Source organism: Protopterus annectens, chromosome 3.part1 (assembly GCF_019279795.1).
Source record: "Protopterus annectens isolate FY-2018-M chromosome 3.part1, PAN1.0, whole genome shotgun sequence".
Lineage (NCBI taxonomy): Eukaryota > Metazoa > Chordata > Ceratodontiformes > Protopteridae > Protopterus > Protopterus annectens.
Window position 1 is genome coordinate 1,310,103,271 of NC_056732.1, and position 26,190 is coordinate 1,310,129,460.

The window sequence follows — 26,190 nt, forward strand, 5'->3', positions numbered from 1 at the left end:
GTGCCAGGAGGTTAGTAAGGATAGGAGTACCATAAAGTCATGAGGAGGAGGTAAGCAGTGGTAAGTATAGTTTTAGTTGCATTGATGAAAAAATGGCTGTATGAAGTACCCCTAGTTTTTGGTGATTTTTTTTGTGCAATTTTGTATATGCAGGTTGAATTTAAGATTATCATCCACCATTATCCCCAATAATTTGCTATGAGAGGTGACTTCAATTTTTGCATTATTAAGAGAGAGGATTTTATTTATTTTTTTTCATGAGAGAGGCATTTGGGGGGAAAGGAAGCATTTGGGGGGGGGGGGGTTGAGCATGAGATGTGAGTTGCAAAACTATGTTTCAGTGCCTGTTAAAGCTTCCCGAATACGTTTTTAAAGATGTATAAAGTTGTCTGATGTGCATATGAGTGTGGAGTCATCTGTGTAATGTATTAAGGAAGCCTGTTGTCCAGATGTGTGTAGGATGTTGGTGAGAATGTTAAAGAGGAGGGGAGCAAGGATAGAAGCTTGTGGTACACCAGTGGTGACTGGGGGGTAAGGAAAGAGCATTGACTGCCATTTTACTGATTGATAAGTATTGGACAAGTAGCTTTTGAACCATAGAAGGGCGCACTGAGAGAAACCTAATGAGGACATTTGAAGTAGAAGTTTGCTCTGACAAACCGTGTCAATGGCTTTAGACAAGTGGAGAAATGTGGAGGAGACTAGTTTGCCATTATCTTTAGCTTTATTGACAGTATCTATAAAGGTTAGAAGTACAGTGTTATGGAAGGAAAGGAAGTCATGTTGTTTGGAGGATAAGAGATAGTCCTGCTAGAGATAGTTTAGCAATTGTTTCATAGTACAGTTTTCAAGTATTTTGGAAGGTGGGGGATAACATTGCCATTGGTCTAAAGTTAGTTATGGCTGTTGAATTTCCTCCTTTGTGTAGAGGGATATTGTGTGATATTTTTCCACTGAGAGGGAATGTGGGATTCCTGGACTGACCTGTTTATCAGGATTGAGAATGAATATGCAGTGCTATTGTCTGCTGTTTTAAGGTACTCACTTGGAAGGTCATCAGCTGAAGTAGAGCACGGTTTGAGTTTAAGAGTAGAAAAAACAACATGATGTGAAGGACACAAACATGGCCAGTGTTGTAAAACCTAAATAATGTAGTGAAACAGCCAATCAGATAAAACAAGAAATAAAACTAAAATGGATAAGCGCTTTCTCTACGAAAAATGGTACTTCCTCAGATCCTAAATTTGCATTACACACACAATTTCCTATTCATATAAAATAGAATCCAATGATTAAACTTAGAAGTCATCACATGATGATGTTAAAGTAAGCATCAGTGAATGAAATACATCGAAAGAACTGACCAGTCAGCTGTAGGAGTATGGTTGAAACAAATTTCATTCATAAACTCATATAGTATGGTATAGAAATGGCATGATTTTAAAAAAGGTTTCATTGGTACATTTTCCTTTAAACCTTGCCCCTTGTCAGCATGAAGTAAAATAATCCATTTCAGCTCATTCTCTTTGGTAATATTAATGATATCATCTACCCTGATACATTATCTCAGGGAGGGGATGTGCAGAGGAAAACCACATCTGTGACTGTACCAGGTATTGCATCAGTTTTTCCCTCTCTCCCACTACCGATAAGAGATGCTTCAGTTTCACAGAGGTCTCACTGCAGGGTAAGGAAGTGACGGAAACACATTTAGGAGCTACCTGCACACCATGCCATGAAATGCATGTGGGATCCAGTAAAGAATCCCTAATTTGGAATATTTCTTCAGTGCAACTCACCACTCAACAACTCTTTCTTTTGGAGAAGGATTATCTTTTATACTGTCTAGGACTTCTGTTTTCCACGATACTGGTTTTAATTTGAAGCTTTTTTATTAGAAATGTTATGCTGATTCAGTTGATGTTTCCCAATGGTCAGGTGAGAAATATTTTTAAGAAACCTAGCACTTTTATGCCTTTGTTACACCTGACCTTGGATTTTTTCATGAAGGTTTGTGAAGCAGACTTAGCTGCTATTTTTGACAGTCAAGTCAAACACAAAGATAAGTTTTTGATTTGAGTAAGGAAGAATATATGGCTATTAAAGAGTTACAAGAAATGGTTGGTTTAGTTATCTGCCCAACAGACAAAGGGGGAGCTATTGTGCTTATGAGTTTTATTATAACAGTATGTTTGATTTATTGTCTGACACTTTCACATATTCGAGTATCATCAAAAAGGACCTAGATGTCGTTATTTGTGATTTGCACAATGAGTTGTATGATTGTTATAGGAGTGTCTATTTTACTAAAGATTTATACAATTATTTGAAGGTGGATTTACCATTGGTTCCTGTCTTGTATGGACTCCCCAAAATACATAAACATTCTACCACCCTTCCGATGAGATCTATTGTTTCTGGTAGGGGTTGGTTAACAGAGATTTTATCTGTGTATGTAGAAAGAATGATTAGACCTATATTAGATAAGACACCAACTGTATTAAGGGATACCAAAAAGTTCTTACAATCTTTATATGCATGCTCTAAAGGGTTAACCAATATAAATTATATTCTCTAGGTTACAGTAGATGTTAAATCTTTATTTACTGTCATCCCGAATGATGAAGGCATTATATCAGTTAGGAATTTCCTTCATAGCAACTGTAATTATTCTGTAGATGAAGTCACATAGATTTGCATGTTTATAGAGATTATTTTAAATAATAATGTATTTCCCTTTAAGGACAAATATTTCTTACAGAAGTTAGGTATGGGGACAGCCTACGCCAATAGTTATGCCATCTCAGTATTGGCACATTGGGAAAATACTCAGATACTTGTAGGCAATATTTTTTCTAGATTTATTAAGTTTTATCAACATTTTGCTGATGAAGTGATCCTGCTTTGGGCAGATTCCAACACTGAATTACTGAGTTTTGTGGAATTTTTATATTCCACCATGTCATTTTTGTCTTTTTTATGGATTTGTCAGAATAGGGTATTGAGTTTCTAGATGTATTTTTAAGTAAGACCACTGATGGATATCTCAAAATTAAAGATTTGGTTGGTCCAAGACTGCAATTTCAGTTTAAAAACATGAAATCTTTGAAGCAGTTACTTTGTTATAAGCAGAATTACAACACTTGTGCTGTGCAACTATCTAATCTGGTAGGAATTTACAAGTGTAGATTGTGTAACTATTGTGGTTACATCAATACTACTGCAAATACATTACTCATCCGAGTACAGGGAAAGCTTATACTTTCTCACTATATACAGATGGTACTATGAGGGACATTGTGTATTTGGCTAGGTGTATTGCATGTTGGTGTTTTTATGTTGGAAAGATGAACTGCTGTTTGAAAGAAAGTGTTCAGGAACATATCTGTGACATTAGTACTTCCAACATTAACAACACCTTAGCTAAACATGTTATGAGATGTGGCAATGCACATTCATTTGTTTTTTTTTTTTTTTAGTTTTACAAATTATACAAATCACTGCCAGGCTAGGTGATATCATTAACATTACTGAAGAAAATGAGCTGAAATGGATTATTCTACTTTGTGCTGACAAGGGGCATGGTTTAAATGAAGATGTACCAATGAAGCCTTTTATAAAATCACTCCCTCTCTTTAGGTGATTTGATTGGTCAAGTTATACTTGGCCATTTCTGTACCGTACTGGTTCCCCTTTATAATCTTGAAATGCTGAAGTCTCGAATTTCACTATCTCGAGACCATAAAGGCGAAACATCAAAATAGCAAAAGTACATAATCGCGAATTTGAATAGCTCGAATTCGCGATTATGAATTTACACAATGTTACGGGTAGTGTTTGGCTGGGAAGGTGTTCGGTGTACTGAGTGGATTTACATGCAATTTAAGGTAAGTGAGTGTATGTGAGTGTGTTTGTAAGTTGTACGTGTTGGTTAGGGTAGGCAGGTGAAAGTATGAGTGTGTAAGTGTTAGATGTGTTGATCTTTGTATGTGTGTGTGTGTGTGTGTGCGAGAGACTGTAGAATGTCTGGGTGAGAGTTTGCTGTCTTTATGCGATCTCGGAGTTAGTATATATAAGTGGGGGGTGTGGGGGTGCATTATTTGTAGTGTAGGTTTGTTTACTTGTTATAGTATGGATAGAATGGTGTATGTGTTGTGTGGTGAATGCTGTGTGTATGTTCATGGTTTTGGGTTTTGGGATTTTAGATTATTCACCTTTATGGTCTTGGGATACTGAAATTCGAGGTTTCAGTATTTCGAGATTATAAAGGGGGAACCACCGTACTGTATGAGTTTATGAATTAAATTTGTTTCAACCATACCCCTTCAGATGATTGGTCAGTTTTTTCAATGTATTTCATTCATTGATGCTTATTTTAACATCATCATGTGATGACTTCTAAGTTTTATCATTGGATTCTGTTTTGTATGAATAGGAAATGATGTGTGTAAGGCAAGTTTAGGATCTGAGGAAGTGCCATTTTTGGCGAGAAAATGCTTATCCGTGCTAGTTTTATTTGTTGTTTTACCTGATTGTTTGGCTCTTTCATTAAATTATTTGGATTTTACAACCCTGGCTGTGTTTGTGTCCTTCATGTCTTGTTGTTTTTGCTGGATTTGTGATTTTTGATGTGAGGACACTTTGGCATTTCTTGTCTTTTCATTTTGTTTAAGAGTAGTTTTATATACCATGTGGGCACCGGTTTAAATGTGAAAAGGGATGTGTTGATATGTGGCTATTGGATAGAGTTTGGATTAGATATTGGGGAATCCTTTGTTAGGTATGCTGTACTATCTGTGAAATAAGAGTTGAATTCTATTGCAGTTTTGAGTTATTGAGAGAGGGGTCAGGGTTTACATTTTTTATAGGTTCACAGATAGTACTAGGCTAACTGCCCTTGCAGACCATTTTAAGCCTAGCCAATTTCCCTTTTTGTGCTTGAATTAACTTATTCCATTTAGTTAGAGATTGGCCTTACCCATCTCATGGTTGATAAGTGTATATTACCCCTAATGAGGACAAATGGGATCATACCATAGATGATGTGAGGAGACACATGCATGGGATAAAGCATTTAGGAGTTGTGTCTGTCCATTAAATTAGTAGCACATTTTCTGTTTTCCTTCCATAGATCCAAGTTGCACTTGAATATGGACAGGGATAAACTTTGTTTTATCTGTATTGGAAGTCTGTTCTGAATCTGTGGCGTCCTCTTGGAGATATACCTGCCCCTCCAAAACATTCAGCTGATGTTGCTGAAGAGGTTTAGAGCCCTAGGCCAAGTGTTTCTAATGCCATTTGACTTGCTGATGCAGTAAATCCATCAGCATTGGGTTGGAGGATGACTTGTACAGACAATTAGCAATCTCTAGGATACTGAGTATAGTGACATGGCTTTGAGTTGGTCTGTGTAGGACATGTTGTTTTGTTCCTGTATCTTTTTAGTAAGGTATCTCTGTGGGCATTCTAGTTGTTTTATGTGTCTTACAAATACATGCCAAAGGGGCATTATATTCAATGATTGGTCTAATAAGGGCTGAGTAAAAGGGGACAGTGGCATCCCTTGATCTAGACAAAATCCCATTGTTTATAAGCTGTGCAGTATAGAAGGACTTTCTTATAACAATGGACACATGTTGGTCAAAAATTAGATCACTGTCTATATAAGTTCTCAAATCCCAAACAGTTGGATCAACTCTTAGGGCCATAATGTCAATCTGGTAGTTCCCTGGCGTAGATGACTTCCCAAATGATACAATAATGCATTTTTTGATATTTAGTTTCAGTCCATGATTTTGGCACTGGCTATTTATTTGGAACAAACTTTCCTGCAGGATGGCTAAGTCATCTGCAGACTTAGTGAGCCCTTTAATAATTGCTTTTACTTCAAAAAAGTAAATGCCAAACAGGAGAGGTCCCAGCACAGAAACCTGGGGAGCTCCACAGGTGACTAATCTCTGAGTGGATGTAACTTCCCATATTTTGATTTCCTGTGCCCTGTCTGTGAGCCATTGCAGCTGGTGACATAGTTTTTTTTCCCAGTTTATTTAGCTTTTTCACTCTACCTCAGTGGCAAATTGTATCAAAAGCTTTGGCCAGGTCAAGGTATGCTGTTTTGTCTTCATCCATTGCTTTGGTGACCTTTTCGAAAAAATACACCAAGTTAAGTAAGCATGAACATTAGTAAGACTTGCTTAATAGCTTATCAGAATGTTTTAGGGTTGCGTTTGTTATTGTTCTAAATGTTATTATAGTGTAGTTTTGTCTTAATTTATTTGCTTTTTGGTATGGTTGTGGAGCATTCTGAAGTTTTCAAGATATTGAGGTGTTTTATATTTTTGCCATTCTTTCCATGTTTTTCGGTCTCCCGCATTAGCATTCTGCTCTTTTGTGTAGCCAAATTGCATTATTTATTTTCAGTATGTTCCTTGTTGGTGGTGCAAGGCTGTTTAAGATATTTAGAAAAGTTGTTTTGAATTCATTTACAGCATCATGTTAGGATGTTCCAATTAATAGATGATAGGGTACTAATGAATATTTCGGGTCTATAGCAGATAACCGAAGTTTCAGAACTTCAGATACCATATGGTGGAACCCATATGATCGAAGTTCTGAAACTTCGAATATCTGATTAAAAAAAAAGAAAGAAAAAACAAAAGTAACTGCTTTAAACGGGGGAAAGCCCCCCTGCATCCCCACACCCCCCGCTACTTAAATATACCAACTCCGAGATTGCACTTTAACAGAGTATGGTTCAGAAAGGGAAGATTTCCCTTTGCTACGCTGTAGCTCAATCTCGGAGTTGGTATATTTAAGTAGTGGGGGGTTCAGGGGGGCTTGCCCCCCTGCTTAAACCCTTTTACTTCTCTTTCCTTTTGGTTTTTTTTTTTTTTTTTTTTTTTTTTGTGATTCTTCGAAGTTCTGCAACTTCGATCACTGGTGTTCATTGTTTAGTGATTCGAAGTTGTAGATCTTCAACAGTCTGATATAGACCCAAATATTTTTGGGTTAAACTTCAACAAGTTGTATGTTGTTCTAAAAACATACTGTTTAAGTGGATGTGTGAGATGTCCGTATAGATTGAGGGATGGTCATTGACAGAGTCTGGCATTGTACTTGTGGTGATGAAATTACTAGGGTCTGATAGTTGAATCCAGTCTTAAGTTTTATGTCTTCTCTAATGTATGGGACTATTAATTACTTGTGTGAAATCATAAAATTCATGCTGGATGTAGGGGAGTAAGAGGTTATGTCCAACCATTTGATATTGACATCACCTAGTTTTATTTTTTTATTGTAGATTGTAGCTGTTTTGTCATCAGGAGGGATCTAAAGAACAGTAATACATATTTGTTTATTTTTAGGAGTGTAATAAAAAGCTTTCAGAGGTTAGTACTAGGCTAACTGCCTTTGTGGGCCATTTTAAGTCTAGCCATTTACCCTATCTGAGAATCAAACTCTGCACCTTGTGTTTGTAAGGTAAACATCTTAACTATTATGCCAACCTCCCACCCTAAATGTACAGACTTCTTGCATTGGCTTTGCTGAACTGAATGTTAGTATTGGTTTGTCGTAGGGGGAAATGTGATAATTGTTGGGAAATACTAACTCAATATATTCACCTTTCCTGTTTGTATGATATTATAGCTAGGGTGTGTAAATTTGGAGTAATTACATTACCCGTTTACTGACTTTCCCATCATAATCATCTCGTCCCCAAGTTATAGCTGCACCACCCTTGTCTGTGTTAGTGATTTCAGTGTCTGAACAGGCTTTTAAATTCCTCAAAGCCTCTTTCTAATGTTTTGTAACATTATAAGGAAAATTTGTGAGTACTTTATTTTGTTGCTTGCGTAAATCATACAAAACCCGATGCCCAACTTGTTTAAATTTAAGGTGCTAGGGCAGAACAAACTCAGATCTAGAGAACTTAAAAAGTGGATTAAATCAATGTTTCATATCTGTCTTTCATTCCTAGTGTGTGACCAGTATTTCAGTTTAATAGTTCAATAGTCTACAGAAATGTTTACCTCATGTACACACTGGGATTGTGATACAAAAAAGATCAGCACAAATCTGCATGTTTTATTTAATAGTAAAACATCATGCTCAGAAAAAAAAGTTAAATTAACAACCACATTATCATTATTTAAAATTATTTCTGGGTCAGTGTGAGGGTTCTGATTCTGCTCAAGGTTTACTTAGTTTGAGTTATGCTCCCTCTTCTTTCAAACCCAGTTCTATGATTACACTACATTAGGAAAAAGGGAACAGTTGCAAAAACACTTAACTACTCTTGGTTGTTTAAGTTAGAGGTAGTGTAAGAATCGGTGTGTTATGGGACTTTATTTCCCAAAAACACTGTGCGATTGTATCATTGATATATATGCAGATAAGGGGCATTCCCCCCTTGTGAAAGTGTAGGGGGTTGCCCCTTGCAAAAATAATGAATAAGAGTGTTTTTTCCTATTGTGTCATTTAGGTGTTTTAGTTTTAGATACATTTGTTTGTTGGCATATGGGTATGCATTTTGTTTTTTATGTTTTGGTATTCAGTGTTTTTGTATGGTAGATATTACAACACTGGTTTTCTCTAGAGTGTTGAATTTTTACAACTTATGTGTTAAAGAGTGCATAATTCACTAGGTCCACATGCACACAAAGTAGCAAGATAGAGCACTGGCCCTTTAACAGTGTTGACTGGACCTCTGCAAGGGTACAGGATACATAGCAGTTAGCAGAGTCATGGGGAAATTTGTCTGGAAAGAGTCAGAGAGGAAATCAGAGTCTTGGAGAGAGTGCAGCGGGAGATTCCGAGCTGCCTGTGTGGGTAGAAATTCATCAAAACAGGATGAGAGGTACTTTGAGAGATTTGTGAAGAGAGAGAGAGAAATGCTTTGAGGTTGCCTCTAAGAATCACCAGGACTTGTTTATACAGTTGTGGATTGTTGTCTAATAGAAATTCATTTGTAGGTGTAGATGTTATAATCTTTTACTGTGCGAGTATAAAACATCCTTTGTATCACTAAGTGGTGCCAGGACTTTTTTCTAATGTCTGTATACAGTTTTTAATTTTAAGACCTGAACTCTTTGAATCCTTATTTTAATTTGTCGTAAACCAGAGTATGCCATGAAACTAATTTCCTTACACAGTGTTACAGAACTCTTAAGACAAAACAGCCAGCAGTTAGCAGTTTTTCACAGAGGTGGTAAGCAGACTAGTAAAACAGACCTCAGGTAAACATTTCAGGCAATGAGTGAGTGTATGTTTAAACTCTAAATTACCACAGGGACACATTTTACTTTGTTTTAATTATACAGCTAGGTACTTGGGGATGTGCATGGTACAGATGTTGCTACAAAATGTGCATTCCCTATTGCCTGACGATCTCTGGGCATGCAGTAATATTTGTAACTTGCACACCCCAAATATGTTATTGCACTTATAAATGTACATTTGTATTTTCTGCAGTTTGAATTTTACATTCTATAGTTTATGTTCATGTGTTATCAAAGAGTCTAGTTTATAAAGAATTCTAACACAACATGATGGGCCCAGTTCCAAAAGAATTGCTCTAAGTGTAAGTGACCATTTACAGTGAGAACAGGTCTTTTGGAATCTACCCCCCAACCCCCCACCCCACCCCGGTGCAAGTATTTATATATAGGCCTTATACCAAAGTAAGCCACTTATGCTGAGAGCAAGTCTTTCAGAATCAGGGCAGACTTAGACTGAGTAACTCTTTCGGAATCTGGCCCAGTGTCTCAAGTAAGTTTGGCACGTGAATACATTCAGATGAGGAGACTACAGAAATGCCTCAGAAATATTCACAACTGTAATCATTTTTGGTGGCATATACAAGAAATGAAAGGCAAATATGGTGGATATAAAAAGTGTACACACCCCTGTTAAAATGACATGGTGCTTCAACAAAGTATTAGTTTAAGGGTGTGCACACACAACAAATTATTTGTTTAAGGATGTGCACACTTTTGCAACCAGCATATTGTACATTTTTTATTTTTTATATTTTTCCCTAACAGATTTGTTTGTTTTTCAATTGAATTATACATTTTATAGGTCACATTAAAGGTGGGAAAAGTTTTGAAATGATTTATTATTGTCTCATTTTTTATATATCACAAAAACCTGTCATTTTAACAGGGGTGTGTACACTTTTTATATCCACTGTATATGTATGCAGTAATGCACTCCTTCTTTCAGTTTTAAGTTGATTTATTTGAAAATGTGCTTGTTGCACCATGAAAAGATTTGCAAGGATAATAACACGTAATGCTCCCCATGCCAATCATTTTTATTGTCTATTTAACTTGTTGTGTACATGTAGCTTTTATTTGTTTGTTAATTGCTTTTGTTGACCAGGATAGCCTGACTGGCATGTGGTAGCCCTTTTTCATCGCAGGCCAGGAAGAAAAACTTCAGTTAGAAAACATCCAGATTTTATACAATAAAGAACAAATGTAAAACTTAAAAATTACAAATTACATATACAGTAACTGAAACCTGCTATTGAAAATTACAATAAGTAAAATATAGTAATTACATATTAATACAGGACAAATTAGCAGATGTGGTGAGGATTAAAATGTCAAATTACAATTTTCCATTTGAGGGTGCGAATAAGAGAGAGGAGGTGTGATAGGAAGCAGTGAGGAGGTAAGAACAATAGAAAGCAAATTGTAGTTGAGGAAATGTGTATATTTGTTATGCAGAGAAAAAGAAAGTCGTAATGAAGTTAAGGTAGATGTTGGAGGTAATAAGTTAGGATTTTGCTGAAGGGAATACATTGTCAGATTTAAGTGGAGACCATAAATCTGGAAATCCACATCCCGCCCCCACCCCCTGCACAAAAGATCACAGTGAGGAACTTCTCAAAAGCCAACTTCACACTTCTTAAGACTGAAGTGGTATCCTTCAAGGCCCCTGGGCCAGTGGAAACCACAACCCACACTGCTGAATCCTTTGCAAATGCCTTCTATGGGCACTTTCAAGAATGCATGGATCATGCAATCCCAATTAAAGCCAAGACCCATTCCCCCAAAGGCAGGCGCCCGGTCTGGTGGACCCCAGCCATAAACAAACTTTACAACAGGAGGAGGAAGCTACTACATGACAGAGCAAAATCCCTAAAAGGGAAGGCATCTCTGATCAGTACTAGCAAAAAACTACGATCATTCATAAAATCATCCAAGGCCAACTTTAAGAGAAAAATCGCAAAAGACACAAAAGACAATCACAAGGCCTTCTTTAGCTATGTTAGAAACCTGGGTGGAAACTCCCAGATATGCTCAGAGTTAGTCCAAAATGACACAAAATACACTGAACCCACTGACATTGCCAACATTCTGGCAGACAGGTTCAGTGCAAATTTCTCCTCCCCCTCCCCCCAAAAGGAGAAATAACTATCCCAGCAGAGTGTAGCCTCCCTAACATCTCAGATGCCCAGGTGAGAGCCGCCCTCTCTAAAGCTAAAAACACAGCATCAATGGGACCGGATGGTGTCCCGGGCTGTGTGCTACATGAACTCCAAGAGGAACTAAACCCACACATAAGGCAGCTGTTTAATCTTAGCCTTACTACAGGATACGTACCCAAAGAGTGGCGTACGGCAACAGTGGTCCCACTTCACAAAGGCGGTGCTTCTACGGACCCTGGAAATTACCGCCCCATAAGCTTGACGAGCCTGGTCTGCAAAGCTATGGAGAGGATCATTATGGAGCTCATAAACAAAGACATTAGGGACCTACAGACATTGGATCCTACCCAATTTGGCTTTGTCAAGGGCAGATCCTGCCTTTTGAACTTGGTCGACTTTTTTGAAACAGTCACTAAGGCCATTGATGAGGGTAAGGCAGTTCACACAGCCTACCTTGATCTTGCAAAAGCCTTTGACACAATACCCCACTCGGGCATCATAGACAAACTCACCAGCTTAAATGTAAACCCATATGTCACAAGATGGGTTGCAAACTGGCTCAAGGACAGAACCCACAGGGTCAGAGTTGCTGGAGCTATGTCAGACTCTAAGCCAGTCACAAGCGGTGTCCCACAGGGCTCAGTCCTGGGACCCCTCTTGTTCGGCATTTATTTTTCCGAGGTACAGGCAAACATAGGAGGATTGTGGCTGACAAAGTTCGCAGATGACTGCAAACTGGGCGCCATAATTGATACTCCAGCAGACACAAACATCCTTCAGGGAGGCCTCATAGAAATGGATAATTGGTGCCAGAGCCATGGCCTTAAGCTGAACGCCAAAAAATGTATAGTCATACCCTTTGGGAAAAACAAGGTACCGACAAATTACCACATAGGTGGTAATCCATTAAGTACGGAAGAGGTAATCAGGGACCTAGGGACCCAGGTTGACAGTAACCTCTCATTTGACACGCACATTGCCAAAGTGGTTAGGAAAACCTTCTATATTGCCCACCTTATCATGAAGGGTTTCACATCTAGATCAAGAGAGGTCATTGTGCCCCTGTACTCTTCTCTTATCAGGCCAATGATTGAGTACAATGCCCCATTTGGGATGTATCTCACCCCACACCTGCAGCACTTGGAAAGACCCCAAAAGTTCCTCACCAAGAGGATAAAGGGTCTTAAACATATGTCATATGCTGCCCGACTGAAAAAACTCCAGCTCTATTCAGTCGCATACCGCCTACTCAGAGGTGATCTGTGCCTGACGTACAAGGCCATGTCCAATCCGGAATTAATGGACATGCTCCACCTCAGAAAATCCAAATCCATCAGAGCCACGAGAGCAAGAGACTTAAACCTCAACACAGAAATAAATAGGACGTGCTCGAGGGACAGATTCATAACCCAGAGGCTCCCTACACTCTGGAACAGAATCCCAGTCCATGTTAGGCAGAGCTCCTCACTGACTCTATTCAAGAGAAATCTTGACGAGTGGATGGGAGATCGTAGGTTTACCCCGTGGGTCATCTCTGTGTCACTACTAGACAGAGGCACAGTAAACTAAACCCTAAAAGGGCATAGTATTCTCATCCTAAGGGGTGGTGAAAGCCACATACACTCTGGCTAGGCTTATAAATGCCCTAGGGCAGATAGCCTAGTACGAACCTATGAACCTATGAACCTATAGAAGTAGTAGTAAGAGCAAAAGGATAGAAGACAACAGGACACTTGCACTGGGAATTTGCTTTATATATATATATATATATATATATATATATATATATATATATATATATATATGTATAGGGTCAGGTTAGCGAATGCGACTTGGTTGAGCTGTAAACGCCGAAACGGCAAAATATTGAAGCGACATATAAGCGAATTCTTTCCCTGAGAAAGAATTTGCTTGTCCGCTTCGGTAGTTTGCCATTTTCTGCACTGTAGTGCGGTCTCTGAGTTGGTATATTTAAGTGGGGGGGTGTCGGGGGCGAAGTCCCCCATTTAATATCATGTATTAAAGTGTTTTTTGTTGGAACAGTGATTTTTTTCCCTTGGAAAAAAAATCGCTGTGCTGACAGTTCGGTTTTGTAAGCTTTCGCTTACATGGGGTCGATTAATCACCGTTTGCTAACCTAAGCGTTCGGTGATCTAATATAGACCCTATATATATATATATATATATATATATATATATATATAGATATACAGATATATAGATATATATAGATATATATATGTATATGTGTGTGTAAGAACCAAGGTAGTCTAACCCAGAGAGGTATAAGAGCAGAGACAAATGATTTTAGTGTTGCTTTAGCAGGTTTTTGAATTTGGATAGGCTGGTTTGTTGTGTTATGGTTGTATGAATACAATTCCAGATTTTGGAGACATAATTTAAGTGCAAGGACAGATCATTAGATCTATAGGTTTTAGTTGAGGTTAATAGAGACGTGACTGTGGAGCTTGGTGGTCATGCAGGGGTGTAAGGTTCTACTAAGGCTTGGAGTGTTGAACAGTTTTTTTGAGGTTTGTAGGTAATATTACGAACAGTTGCCAACTGGGTGATATAGAGATAGTGTGGAAGGTCTACCCAGCCTAACTATGTATTTTAAGGCTAGGCAGTGGTGGGATTTAGCAGACTGGTTAGTGGTGAATTTAGTTATCTTGCTATAACATTGTGCACTTTTTGTTAGTAGAGATTAAGTTTGATGTAGATGGGGGCAGCATATAGTAGGAGGTACACAAAGGCTGTTTTTTGTTGTTGTTCTTGTTGGCATTGCTAGCTAAAAAGTTTTTGCTATGCTATAGTAGTTACATTTTTCTTTAGGTTTTCTTGATAGCATGTTGTATGCGAATACCAAAATTTAGATGGTTATCTGTAATGACACTAAGTAGCTTTGTGTGAGACATTAAATCTATTATTTAATGAGGTGCTGGAGAAGTTATTTTTTGCATAGGATGCAGATTTTGGAATGAAGAGCAATAGCTTGATTTCAACAAGAGATGAGACTTGTTGAGCCAGGTTTCTAAAGAAGAAAAAGCTTTTTTGGTCTTTTCCTGAAGTTTTCAGAGGACCTTGGCTGTGGTAATGATTGTAGCATCACCAACATACTGAATGACAGCTGTGTCTTTCGTAGCAGTGTAGATAGACATCATTAATAAAAACATTAAAGAGCATGTGGCCCAAGATCGAGACTTATGGCTCTCTAAGATGGGCAAGAATCGGATTTCTTTAATAATTTGTGTACATTTTATTTCTAGTTTAGTGCACTTTTTATTTATGCAGTATTTTACTTTTATGTACTATATTGAGATTTAGCACTTAGGTAAGACAATGCCTGGCAGATTCTTTCTACTGCTTTTGTGTGTGTATGTGTATGCAATTTGACTCCAAGACTTGAGTGATTACTCTCTTTTGCTGTGGTACAAAGCATATTTTGTTTCATGTTATTCACTTCCTGTCCATTTCTACAGTGATTCATTTTCTGTTTCTAGAGTTTATATTTTCACTTTCTTCAGGAAATTATTTTTTACATTATTGTCCCTTGGGAGACTCGGGAAGAAGGCAAGAGGATGCAAGGAAGTCCAGTCAAGACATGGATGGATTGCACAAGTCAGGACTTGTGACAGGCATGACTGTCAAAACAGGAGAGTGGCCTCATGTAGAAATGAGAAAAAGGGGTTGATAATGTTTGATTTACTGTTTTTTTTGAGGGGGGGGTTCTGTATTTGGCAGTTCTCCCTGCTAAATGACTTTTGAAATGGTAACTGTTTGTTGGATTTTGAAGTATGCGATAGAAAACTGATGTGTGAGTGAATGTGATGTCCAGGTGGCATGCAGTAGTTATTTCTGCCCATAGAGCAGATTTGGTGCACAGGTGGCTGGCAGTTTTATTGGATATTTTTTTTTCCTTGCCTGTTAGAGTATTTGCAGCAACGTATTCCCAATATTTTGAAGGACTTTGTGTTATAGAATTAAAACAACTTACTGTTTGTTGGCAAGAATTACAGAAACTGGTTCAGACTAATTTTTAAAAATGTAGTACTTGATTGCAGAAAAGATGGGTCTTTGTCAGAACTGTATCAGTGAATCTGAGTGTGTGTACACCCCTCCAAAAGAAAGTGAAATGAAATGCTTATAGACCAGAAGTTTGCTTATTGAAAACTACTGTTTGTATTCATACACAGCAGAAGTTTTGAAATTGTGTGCAGTAAAGAAAAGCACATGATATTATCTCAATCCGAGAAAGTGAAGTTTTAGTTTAAATTTGGAAGAAGACTGATAGTTTGGCAGAAGGTTGCGTTTTTCAACATATTACAAATTGTCTGCATCTGCTAACAGACATTTGAATTGTCTGAATTTTTGAATGTTGATTATGGCTAAGCAATATATTTTTGAAGTTTGGTAATATGTAAATGTCTGCTAAATGAACTTGCCAGTGCAAAAACTGTAAAAATGAGTGTAGAACATTTGAAAAAAACAAACAAATTAAAAAAAAAATGAGTAAGGCAGAAAGTCTTAATTTTAAATTGCCAGATTAACGTTTGTTTGTATACTTGGTATACCAGAGAATGACAATTTTCAAAGCTGGTTAATTTTTTTTTTGTCTCAAGTCACGAAAGGCACAGCAGCTTGATGTGCAGGTGCTACAGGGGTAGTCTGCAGTTTGATAGTGGTTGTGATGAGCAGAAGGATGATTTTATATGTAAATCTGTGGAAATGATAATGTCTGCAAACACACTGATTCAGAGACTGCAAACTCAGGGACAGATTCGACAGTTAGTGTAACAGCAGCAGAAATGTCTGTCGGAATAAAACAATTTGGAAACAAGATTCTGAAAACTACAAACCCATACTTCGGCTATAAGTTCAACTAAGAAGAATGCAGAAGTACCTACAAGTATGTGCTCTTCAAACAGTAATGTAAATGTGCAAATCTAATTTAGTACAGTTTTAGCAAACTGTTTAGTAGTGTAGAGTATGACTCAACAAACTATGGGAGTGACTGTTTCAAACACAGCGACTGGAATTCAGAAAGGGCTGTTGTTATATGAAGAGACATGCTGCACAGGTGCTGAGCACTGACAACTCATGACACTTGTCTTGGTAGACACTTGTTCCTTAACAGCACATTCAAATGTGCCTTCCTGTCCTCTGAGCTGTGTGAAAGTTCAGAAGACAAGAGCACAGAAGGATATATCTTGAACTTTCATGTAGTGTATATCCTGGGAAATCAGGTACATTCGACATGGCCAAACAGATCATCTCTGTGTTACTTCCTGGAAACTCTGGCTAGTGAACCTCAGCATGAACAGACCATGGCATGGTTAACCACAATAGAGAGGAAATTTTAATTTTATCTGTTTCTGGGAAGAGGTTATGTCATAGTCATAGACCACTTTTATGTCAACCTAAAATATAATTGCCGTCACCAAGAATTTTAATAGAGTTCTGTGCTGATATATATCTCGCAAGGATAGAACTGCTACCATATGTCAGACAGACATGTTTGCCCGTTGGAAGCATTGATGTTCTTTGTGTTTCACTGTTGCAGTCATTACACTTGGGTTATCCTGCTGGCAGGCTACCCTCAGTCAACCTGAGTTCCAAAGTCTAGGTCCGGCGTCGGTTGCTGTCACCTCCTCCCTGACGTCAGTGCGCCAGGGGTATAAAAGATGCAGCCGATGCCATTTTCTTCAGTCTTTCTTGCAGCGTGGTGCCCGAAGCAGAAGCAGTTCGCAAGTGCTGGTCGGCCGACTCCTGAGATTTTCGTGTTCGAATTTCAGATCAGAAGTCTTCATTAAAAGCTAAGTACCCCGTTGGGGAAACCTTTTTTCTTGCTCCAGACCGATGTCAGAAAAAGTTAATAATTGTATTTCTTGTGGGAAGCAAATACCTCATAAGGACTTTCATTCTTACTGTATTCCTTGCCTAGGCCCTGACCACGACGTTGCTAGTTGTCGGTTTTGTGCTAGATTTAACTAACGCACTATTAAGCGTCAGTACGATTTTGCATTTCACTATTTTGGCAGAAGATTTAATTACACGATGCCATCGGATAGCCATCCAACTACCGAAATTCACAAGAAACGCAAAGAAAAAAAAAGGACAGGCATCCGAGGTCCAAAACCGACGACGAAGCTTCCTCTAAGCCGGTTCGCCGGTTCTCAGTGAGGCGCCTTCGCAGCCCCTGACGCCCGCTACTTTGGACCCGCAGGCCGCTACAGACTCCCACGTGGAGTCGGCTAGGCCGCTGGAAGCTCAAGGTATTGGACCTTCGGAGACTATTACCTCAGATGGGTCCGGAGCCGCTGAACAGACATCGGCTTCTGAGGGTGCTTTCAGACCTACTCAATTATACATTAAAGCGACTCCAGCATCAAAGGCAAAGACTAAACCACCTTTAAAGACAAAGAAACAACTACAACAGACTCATGGCCAGGTCTCCATGCCAAAAAAACAGATGCTCAAAATGGCTGAAGACTTAATTACTTTGATCAGGGGTTCCCTTCCCCCTCCTGATAAAAGGCCTAGGCAAGAGACAGAATATGAGTCTTCAGATCAGGTTTCCATTTCATCTGATTCCTCTTCTGATCAGGAGTACTCTCTTCCTCCTTATGAGGATTCTGATGCTGAAGAATCTATCCCTTCAGCCTCTCCTCCTGAGGATTACTCTTTTGGGGAAACCTTGCATACCATGAGGGAACATTTCCACTGGGAGAGCCAAGATTATTCAGAATCTAAAAAAAGGCTCAGAGACTTCCTTTTACTCCCACAACACAGGCCCCTAGCTATGCCACCTGTGTTAGACATTGTAGAAGATGTATTTTCAGAGTCCAGTCTGACCCCTGACTCCTCACCTCCAGCTCCTGTTAAGCCGGACGGGTACTATAGGGTTCCTGACTCTCATAAATTCCTTTTCAAAAACCAGGCTGCTGACCCAGAAACTATCTCCCAGTGTCCCAAAGGGGTCACGGCATCCACTGCAAAAAACCGTACCCACTCAGGCAGGGATTCTAGGGCATTGGACAGGTGGGGGAAGAAGATTTACACTTCTGCTACCTTGGCTATAAGGGCTTTAAATTGTCAGTTTCATATGCTCAAATATCAGCACTATATTATGTCACTGCTTAAACAGAAAATGTTGATAAATTCTGAATGTGCAGAAAACAAAGAAACGCAGGATTTATTGCATGCAGCTGAGCAAGTTTGAAAGCATACGTTGCAATGTGGTTTTGATTCTTTGGAGGCCTCCTGCAGGGCCGCTGTTAAGGGTTCTGTCATCAGGAGACATGCTTGGTTAAATGAACAAAATCTGCCTGACATGTCAAAGCAAAATTATTAGATGCTCCATTACAGCATGATACCTTGTTTGGTGTTAAAGCAGAAGAGGTGTTAAAGAAAATGGAGGACAAAGCTAAATCTATGCAAACGGTTAAGGATTTTTTTACAGGTACAACCACCAAGATTTAGCAGACACTGGCCTACAAAGAATTGGTCCTTTCCAGTGTCAGACAGAATACAAAGGGGCAGATACAGACACCCAAGAGGCAGATCCCAGCCCCAAGGTTCATACAGATCTAAACAATGGGGTGCTTCTACCTCCAAAAGTGGAGAAGACAAATCACAGCCATACAGGAAACAGTCCCAATGACTTCCCCCTGCCTGCACCAAGCACTTATTTTCTGGCAGCACCTTTAGAGGGAAAACTAGCACTTTTTTCTCAAAATTGGCACATTATAACCCAGGACAAATGGGTCCTAGACATAGTGTCACAAGGCTACAAGTTTCACTTCCATACCTGGCCAAGGACAAACGGCTGGCCAGACCTGCCAAAACATCAGTGGGCAGAGGCACAAAAACAAGTCTTATCCCTCATGGACATGAGGGCCATTCAAGAAGTGCCAGAGCAAGAGCAGGGGCAAGGATTTTACTCAAGACTGTTCTTGGTGCCAAGAAAGGACAAGACCTGGAGACCAATACTGGACCTATCAATTCTAAACACATATCTGGATATACCAAAATTCAAAATGTTGACTGTTCAGCAGCTTCTGCCCATGCTGGGCAAGAAGGCTTGGCTTGTGACTTTAGACCTAAAAGAGGCATACCTGCATGTCCCAGTCAGACAAACATGCAGAAGATACCTCAGATTCAAAGCTGGCTCAATGCACTACCAATTCTCTGTGCTGCCCTTTGGCTTATCTACTGCGCTCAGGGTCTTCACAAAGTGCCTGGCACCAGTAATTGCATTTTGCAGACAAAGAGGAATACAAATATATCCTTACTTGGACGACTGCCTCATTCAAGCAGAGAACAAGGACATTCTACTACAGCATCTGGCATTTGTAAAGAGATTTCTAACAGACCTAGGGTACACAGTCAACGAAAATAAATCAAAACTAGTACCCTCTCAAGAGATAAGATTCCTGGGTGCAAGCTTAAATGCAACTGCCCAGATGGCTTATCTCACTCCAGACAAACAAAGGCAACTGACTACATATTTCAAACTGTTGGCAACAAAGGCCCAGTTATCTGCAAGAATAATTCTGCAGGCTTTGGGCTTCATGGCATCCTGCATTCTACTAATTCCATATGCGGGACTGCATATGAGGAAACTTCAATGGTACCTAAAAAGTGTTTGGCTCAACATTGCCACAGCCTGGAAACAATAATTACCCTCATTCCCTGCCTGAAGCAGGAGTTTCGATGCTGGGCAAAGGCTTGTCACCAGAACAAGGGACAGCCATTTACTTTACCCCCAGCCAGGCAGACATTAACAACGGATGCATCAGATTATGCCTGGGGGGCCCACACGGCAGGAAGATGTATTCAAGGCACATAGTCCACAAACAAAATGCATCTGCGTATCAATCAAAAAGAGATACTAGCTGTTCAGAATGCCCTGACAGCCTTCAAGGACCTACTTCATCCGGGACAACTACTGATAAAGACAGACAACACCACGGTCATGTGGTATATAAGCAAGCAGGGAGGCACCCATTCTTACCCCCTTTGCAGACTAGCCATGACTTTGTGGGACACAGCATTGACTTACCAATACATCTGCAGGCACAATTCCTGCCAGGAAAGATAAATACTCTGGCAGACGAAGTAAGCAGAAACCTCATGGATCCCCACGAGTGGAAATTGGATCCACAAGTCTTCAGCATGATAACAAGGAAGTGGAGATGCCCGTACATAGATCTATTTGCCTCTCCTCACAACTACCAACTAAAAAGATTCTGCACAAGGACTTATCACACACAAGCATGGAAAGTGGACGTCCTATCTTTCACCTGGAAAAACTTAGCAGTTTATGCCTTTCCTCCACTGCCTCTCCTCCCCAAGGTACTCCTAAAGGTCAGACAAGAGAAGCCAAAGATGATACTGATTGCCCCAGACTGGCCCCGCCAGTACTGATATCCAATCCTAAGGAACTTCTCTCAATGCCCGACTTGGACCTTGCCTCAAACATCTCATCTACTGTCCCAACAAAACAATCAGATCCTACACAGCCAACTCAAGATCTTAAATCTGGCAGCATGGCAGATAATGTAGTCATACAAAACGCACCTCTCACTAAAGCTGTGATGGATGTCATTTTGGAGGCCAGAAGGCCTAGTACCAGAAAATCTTACTCCGAGAAATGGAAGAGAGTCTATGCCTGGAACCAGGAACAAGGAATTGACACAGCTGTACCAAATATTCCTCAGATTTTGCAATACTTAACTGAGATGCTGGACAAAGGCCTATCCTTTTCATCAATTAAGATTCATGCCTCTGCCATTTCGGCTCATTACAATACAGAGCCAGTACCTCAGAGGAGCCAAATACTTAAGGCCTCCAAGGAGATCACCAATACCTGCATGGGACCTCAATTATGTTTTGGAAAAACTCACCCTGCCTCCTTTTGAGCCAGCTGCTACAGCTGATATAAAATTTGTATCTTGGAAAACAGCTCTGCTCCTAGCAATAACCTCTGCAAGACGAGTCTCAGAGCTACAGGCACTCATGGCTGTGGAACCTTTTATCATTTTTTATCCAGACAGGGTTTCTCTAAGGACAAACCCCACATTTATGCCTAAGGTAGTGTCCAGTATGGCCCTTAGCCAAACTATTCATCTGCCTACCTTTTATCCAAACCCACAGAATAAGGGGGAGAGAATTTTGCATTCTTTGGACATGCATAGACAGCTACGCTTCTACTTGAACAGAACCAAAGCTTTCAGAAAGACTGAGCAACTACTAGTGGCATATGCTGCAGGATCACAAGGAAAGGCTATCTCTAAGCAGATTATTTCAAAGTGGATAGGCCACTGCATTCGTTTCTGCTATTCACAACATGGCAAGCCAGTGCCTAAGGGCATTAGGCCACATTCTACCAGAGCAGCAGCCACTTCAGCAGCCTTCCTCAGGGGAGTACCAACCAAAGATATTTTAGAGGCTGCTACCTGGAGTTCAGTGCACACCTTTACAAAGCACTATCACTTACCACTCTACTCTAAATCCAGGGCAGGCTTTGCCACTGCAGTTTTGCAGGGCCTCATATCCGGTCCTAATGCTGTCTAGCTCCAGCCTCCCAACCATAGCTTTGGGATTCAACCCAAGTGTAATGACTGCAACAGTGAAACACGAAGAACATAGTACAGTTGTGTACACTTGCCATTAATGTAGATGTTTGAGTGTATTCACTGTTGCAGTCCAGGTTACCCACCCACCATCCCCCTTATCTTTGCTGGAACTTATCTGCACTTCTCTAATCTATACAGCCTATGAGGTGTATTTGCTTGTAGATGAAGGTATATCATATATTTTGGTGCATGCTTGTTTTATTGGCATATTTGTAGCCTACCCTTTTGAGGACACCTGACATCTGGGGCAAGAAAAACTGAAGAAAATGGCATCGGCTGCCTCTTTTATACCCCTGGCACACTGACATCAGGGAGGAGGTGACAGCAACCGACGCCGGACCTAGACTTTGGAACTCAGGCCGACTGAGGATAGCCTACCAGCAGGATAACCCAAGTGTAATGACTGCAACAGTGAATACACTCGAACATCTACATTTATGGTAAGTATACACAACTGTAATTTTTTACTTGTTGTGGAATATTGCCAAAAAAGGAGTGCTGTAATGTGGAATGCTAGGCCAAGACAAAAGCAGCTTGCATTTATGCTGACGACATCAACAGGGGTGAAATTATTTCTTGCAAAGTGACAGTAGAAAAGTCAGGTCAGATGTTGTTAACTGGTAGAACAGCAAAATGGTTGGAGTACATATGAGTGACCAGTTGCTAAGAAACATGACTGCATCCAAAAGACAAAGAAGTGGTATTAAAATACTTCTGCCATATACTGGATGTAGCTGTGTTTGTCGTATGTTCCGTCCATATACAAAGAAGTGGGACATACTGCCACTACCAATATGGAGTAAAGTTAACTGGTCAGATAGTAGGTAGTAGAAATGTAGCATCATCTGTTCAGTGCAGAAATGTATCACTGTTCTCTCAAATGTCCTCTGTCTATTTCACATACTTATACACATTATTTTGTAGGCAGTTTTCAGCAAAGCTGCCATCAACAGCTGTGTAATGGGAATAAAATAAAGGTTTCAACCACTGACATTACATGACAGTTTACTTGTCTTTACATGCCTTGGCAAGCTGTTGGATATACGGCATTGCACTCACATCTGCTTGCCTTGACAAGGCAGTATGGAAACTGTCATTTGATGACTTCTTCCTCTGTATGGTATGAGATTGGACAGAGTTTAATAGTATGAATTTCTGATAAATAGTTACCTTCCCAAAAATGGAGACTTTGCATTCATGCATATGGAGGTTCTCTAAGTACTTTTCTAGTTAACTGATTCAGTCTACATTTCTGTCCATACTTCTGTGTTTTTCTGTGAGCTCTTATTTTTATTTGATACAGATACCCATTACAGTAAGGTAATTTGGGTCTTTTGCCTTGTCAATTGATTATTGCTTGAACGTGTTGCTAAATCACCGTTGCTGACAGCTTGTGTTCCAGTGACTATTGATTGAACACATGGATCTCTTAAACAGAAGGAAATGTGGTATTGTGTATTATAAGTAACTGTATCATAAGTAGCAATTTCTTCAAGAATTCATCCTTTTATCATTCTTATCTTGAACATTTCTTGGGACTCCTTGAAATTTTATCTGCTGCAAACTAACAAGAACACCTCGACTAAGGTTTGTAATACTTGTTATGTGATAACGCTGTTTGTCACTAGGTACTAAAACAGGAGGACAAGCATGCTTGGTGATGTCTTAAATTCACTTCTTCTGCCCAGACTACATTGTACTAGCATATTTTAGGACATACCTTATAGAGAACAGTACACTCGGAGACTGTGGTAAATCTGACATGTGAAGGTCTTCTTCCTTCTGTGAGTAACTGAGTGAATAGTATTTATATACAGGTTATTTTCGGATAATATGCAGATTACCAGTATTTATTCCTTCACCTTTTAAAGAGGCAAATGCATTTGACTGTTATTAAATAAGAACAAGTGAATTTTACTTCATCAAAGAAAAATAAATAAAAGCCTTCTTGTGAGACAGTCCAGGAAAGAAATTAAGTGCCAGCTCTCTTAATGTATCTCACCGCATGTACTAATGTATGCTCATTGCGTTAGTATAGTATTATTAAACAGTAATCCATGATTAGGTCTAGTTAATGCTGGCTTTACCATGGCTGATGTGGTTTGATCACAAAAACAGTATGAATATACCCGGCTTGATGCATAGAAGGATGGATCTCTGGTTGCAGTCCAGATGAACTGGGTTTAATTAGTGGCCTGTGTGATGGAAGATCTGGGTGGGGGGAGTGGGACAGAGTGCCTTATGTGATCTCATCCATCCTGAAGTGTTCATGCTCAGGTTCTGCGTACAGCCTAAGAATGCCCCAGTGCAGGGTGGGACATGTTTCCTTGGCAGCATGCAGGTTATCATTTATTTGATAGCTGGAAGTGAATGAGTGAGTTGATGTTGCAAATGATGATATCTGAGACACCATGCTCACTGCACCAGTTAAGGATGTGCAGTTCCTCATGTTCTTAAAATCCCTGCCCCTAACTATGTGTATGATGTCCTCGCTCTCTTCCCTTATAAAATGGAAATGGTAGTCCAAGAGGGTATGGCTATCAAGGTCATTCTTACCCCGGGGAAGGGTGCCACCCGCAGATTCACAACAGGAGTCAGCCAAACCCCATGCCCACGCAAGTTGGGAGGGCTAGTGAAGAGATAAACAAAGGGGCTGATGGGGAGTAAGGGAAGTCATCAGTGGCAAAAGTTTAGGGGTCAAAAATAATACATATAAATATAAGTTTACAAAGATGATGACAGAAGACCTGTAGCTGTATCTGTTACTGAGTGTGTTACTAGTCATTGTGTATTTTCCTGCCTACGTTTCAGGCATTTGATCCATAGTGTATCACTGCCATGGTTATTGTGTTCCTGAGTATGTTAATGAAAATAGCTGTCTGAAATGCAGAATTTTCACACGAGACAACATTCTTCTGGAAAAAAATAAAACAAGCTGAGATTGTATATTTCTAAACAGAACTAGGGAGTGAAAGTTGACCTGCCCCAAACCACAAACTTAGTTGCAGATAGGATTAGTATTGGAATTCTTTGGCTTCCCTGGCAAACCAGTTCACCCTCCTCACTTAATTCTGTTCATTCTGAAACATTACTAACCCTGGAGTAAAATAATTATGTTGTTGAAGGATAGATGCTATGCCTATGCTTATGTATGTGGTTGTAGTAAAGGCACAGAAGGCTGTTAATGTGAATACAGTTTTCACACAATTTAAGTCCACTTTAGTCAGATTTGTTTTTAACCTAAGTCTCATTACAGACTTCTACTAGTAGACATTGCACAATAACAGTGTTGTCATTGCAAGCATTTCTTTCTTTTCACTGTGTTATCAAGACTGTGTCTTCATTATATTCCTGCTTCAGAAAAGCCTTCCAGCCACTTAGTAGCTTCTACATCTTTTACTTGTGATACTATGAGAGTATATACAGACATTCTAGCTGTACTAAGCCTAGATTTGCTTTTTATAATTGGTTTGTCTCCTGATAAAAATGTAATGAACAAAAGAAGAAATAAAAATGTTTTAGAAGTAATTTTCACTTGATTTATGGCATCTTAAAATGTATTTTCTTCCATATTTTAACAGGTAGTTTTAATTTGCTTTTACAAGTAGTAAGGGCTGTTTAGATCCAGTGGAGAGGCAGAGAATAAGCTACTACTAAATCTGAAGTTCATATTTCTCAAATTATGACAATTTTTCTTTGCAGTTTCACTCACTGGCACCTATGTACTATCGAGGGTCAGCAGCAGCTGTTATTGTTTACGACATCACTAAACTAGTAAGAACAAATTTTGTTTTTTACAGCAGCTATTGATTTGTGACAATACGTCTTGTAATTATGTTTTTTTTCTTCTTACCTAAAATTGAATTTAATGTCATGAAAATCTGCTTACAGGTCATTGTACAAGCCTTAAAGTGTGCTAATTCAGAAGATAATTTGAGAAATGTTTACTTGGCATACAAGCACAGATGGATCTTTTGTCTTACTATGGGAAGGCAGCTACAGTAGGGTACACCATTAACACTTAATTTCCTGGGGGTAGAACTTCACCAAAGTATGTTTTACTTGGCAGTCTGGACCTAGGTAGTTTTTTTTACCACAGCGCCAAACTGGCATACT

At 39.4% G+C, this 26,190-nt stretch overlaps 1 protein-coding gene across 1 annotated transcript in view; it reads left to right on the top strand.

The window, feature by feature from the left end:
* The window catches only part of RAB31 (RAB31, member RAS oncogene family), a 364,691-nt gene that overhangs the window by 175,458 nt on the left and 163,043 nt on the right, over positions 1–26,190 (top strand). The window contains exon 4 of the mRNA XM_044067354.1: positions 25,777–25,848. Within this exon, the coding sequence (XP_043923289.1) occupies positions 25,777–25,848 (72 nt within the window). The remainder of the gene's footprint in view (positions 1–25,776; positions 25,849–26,190) is intronic.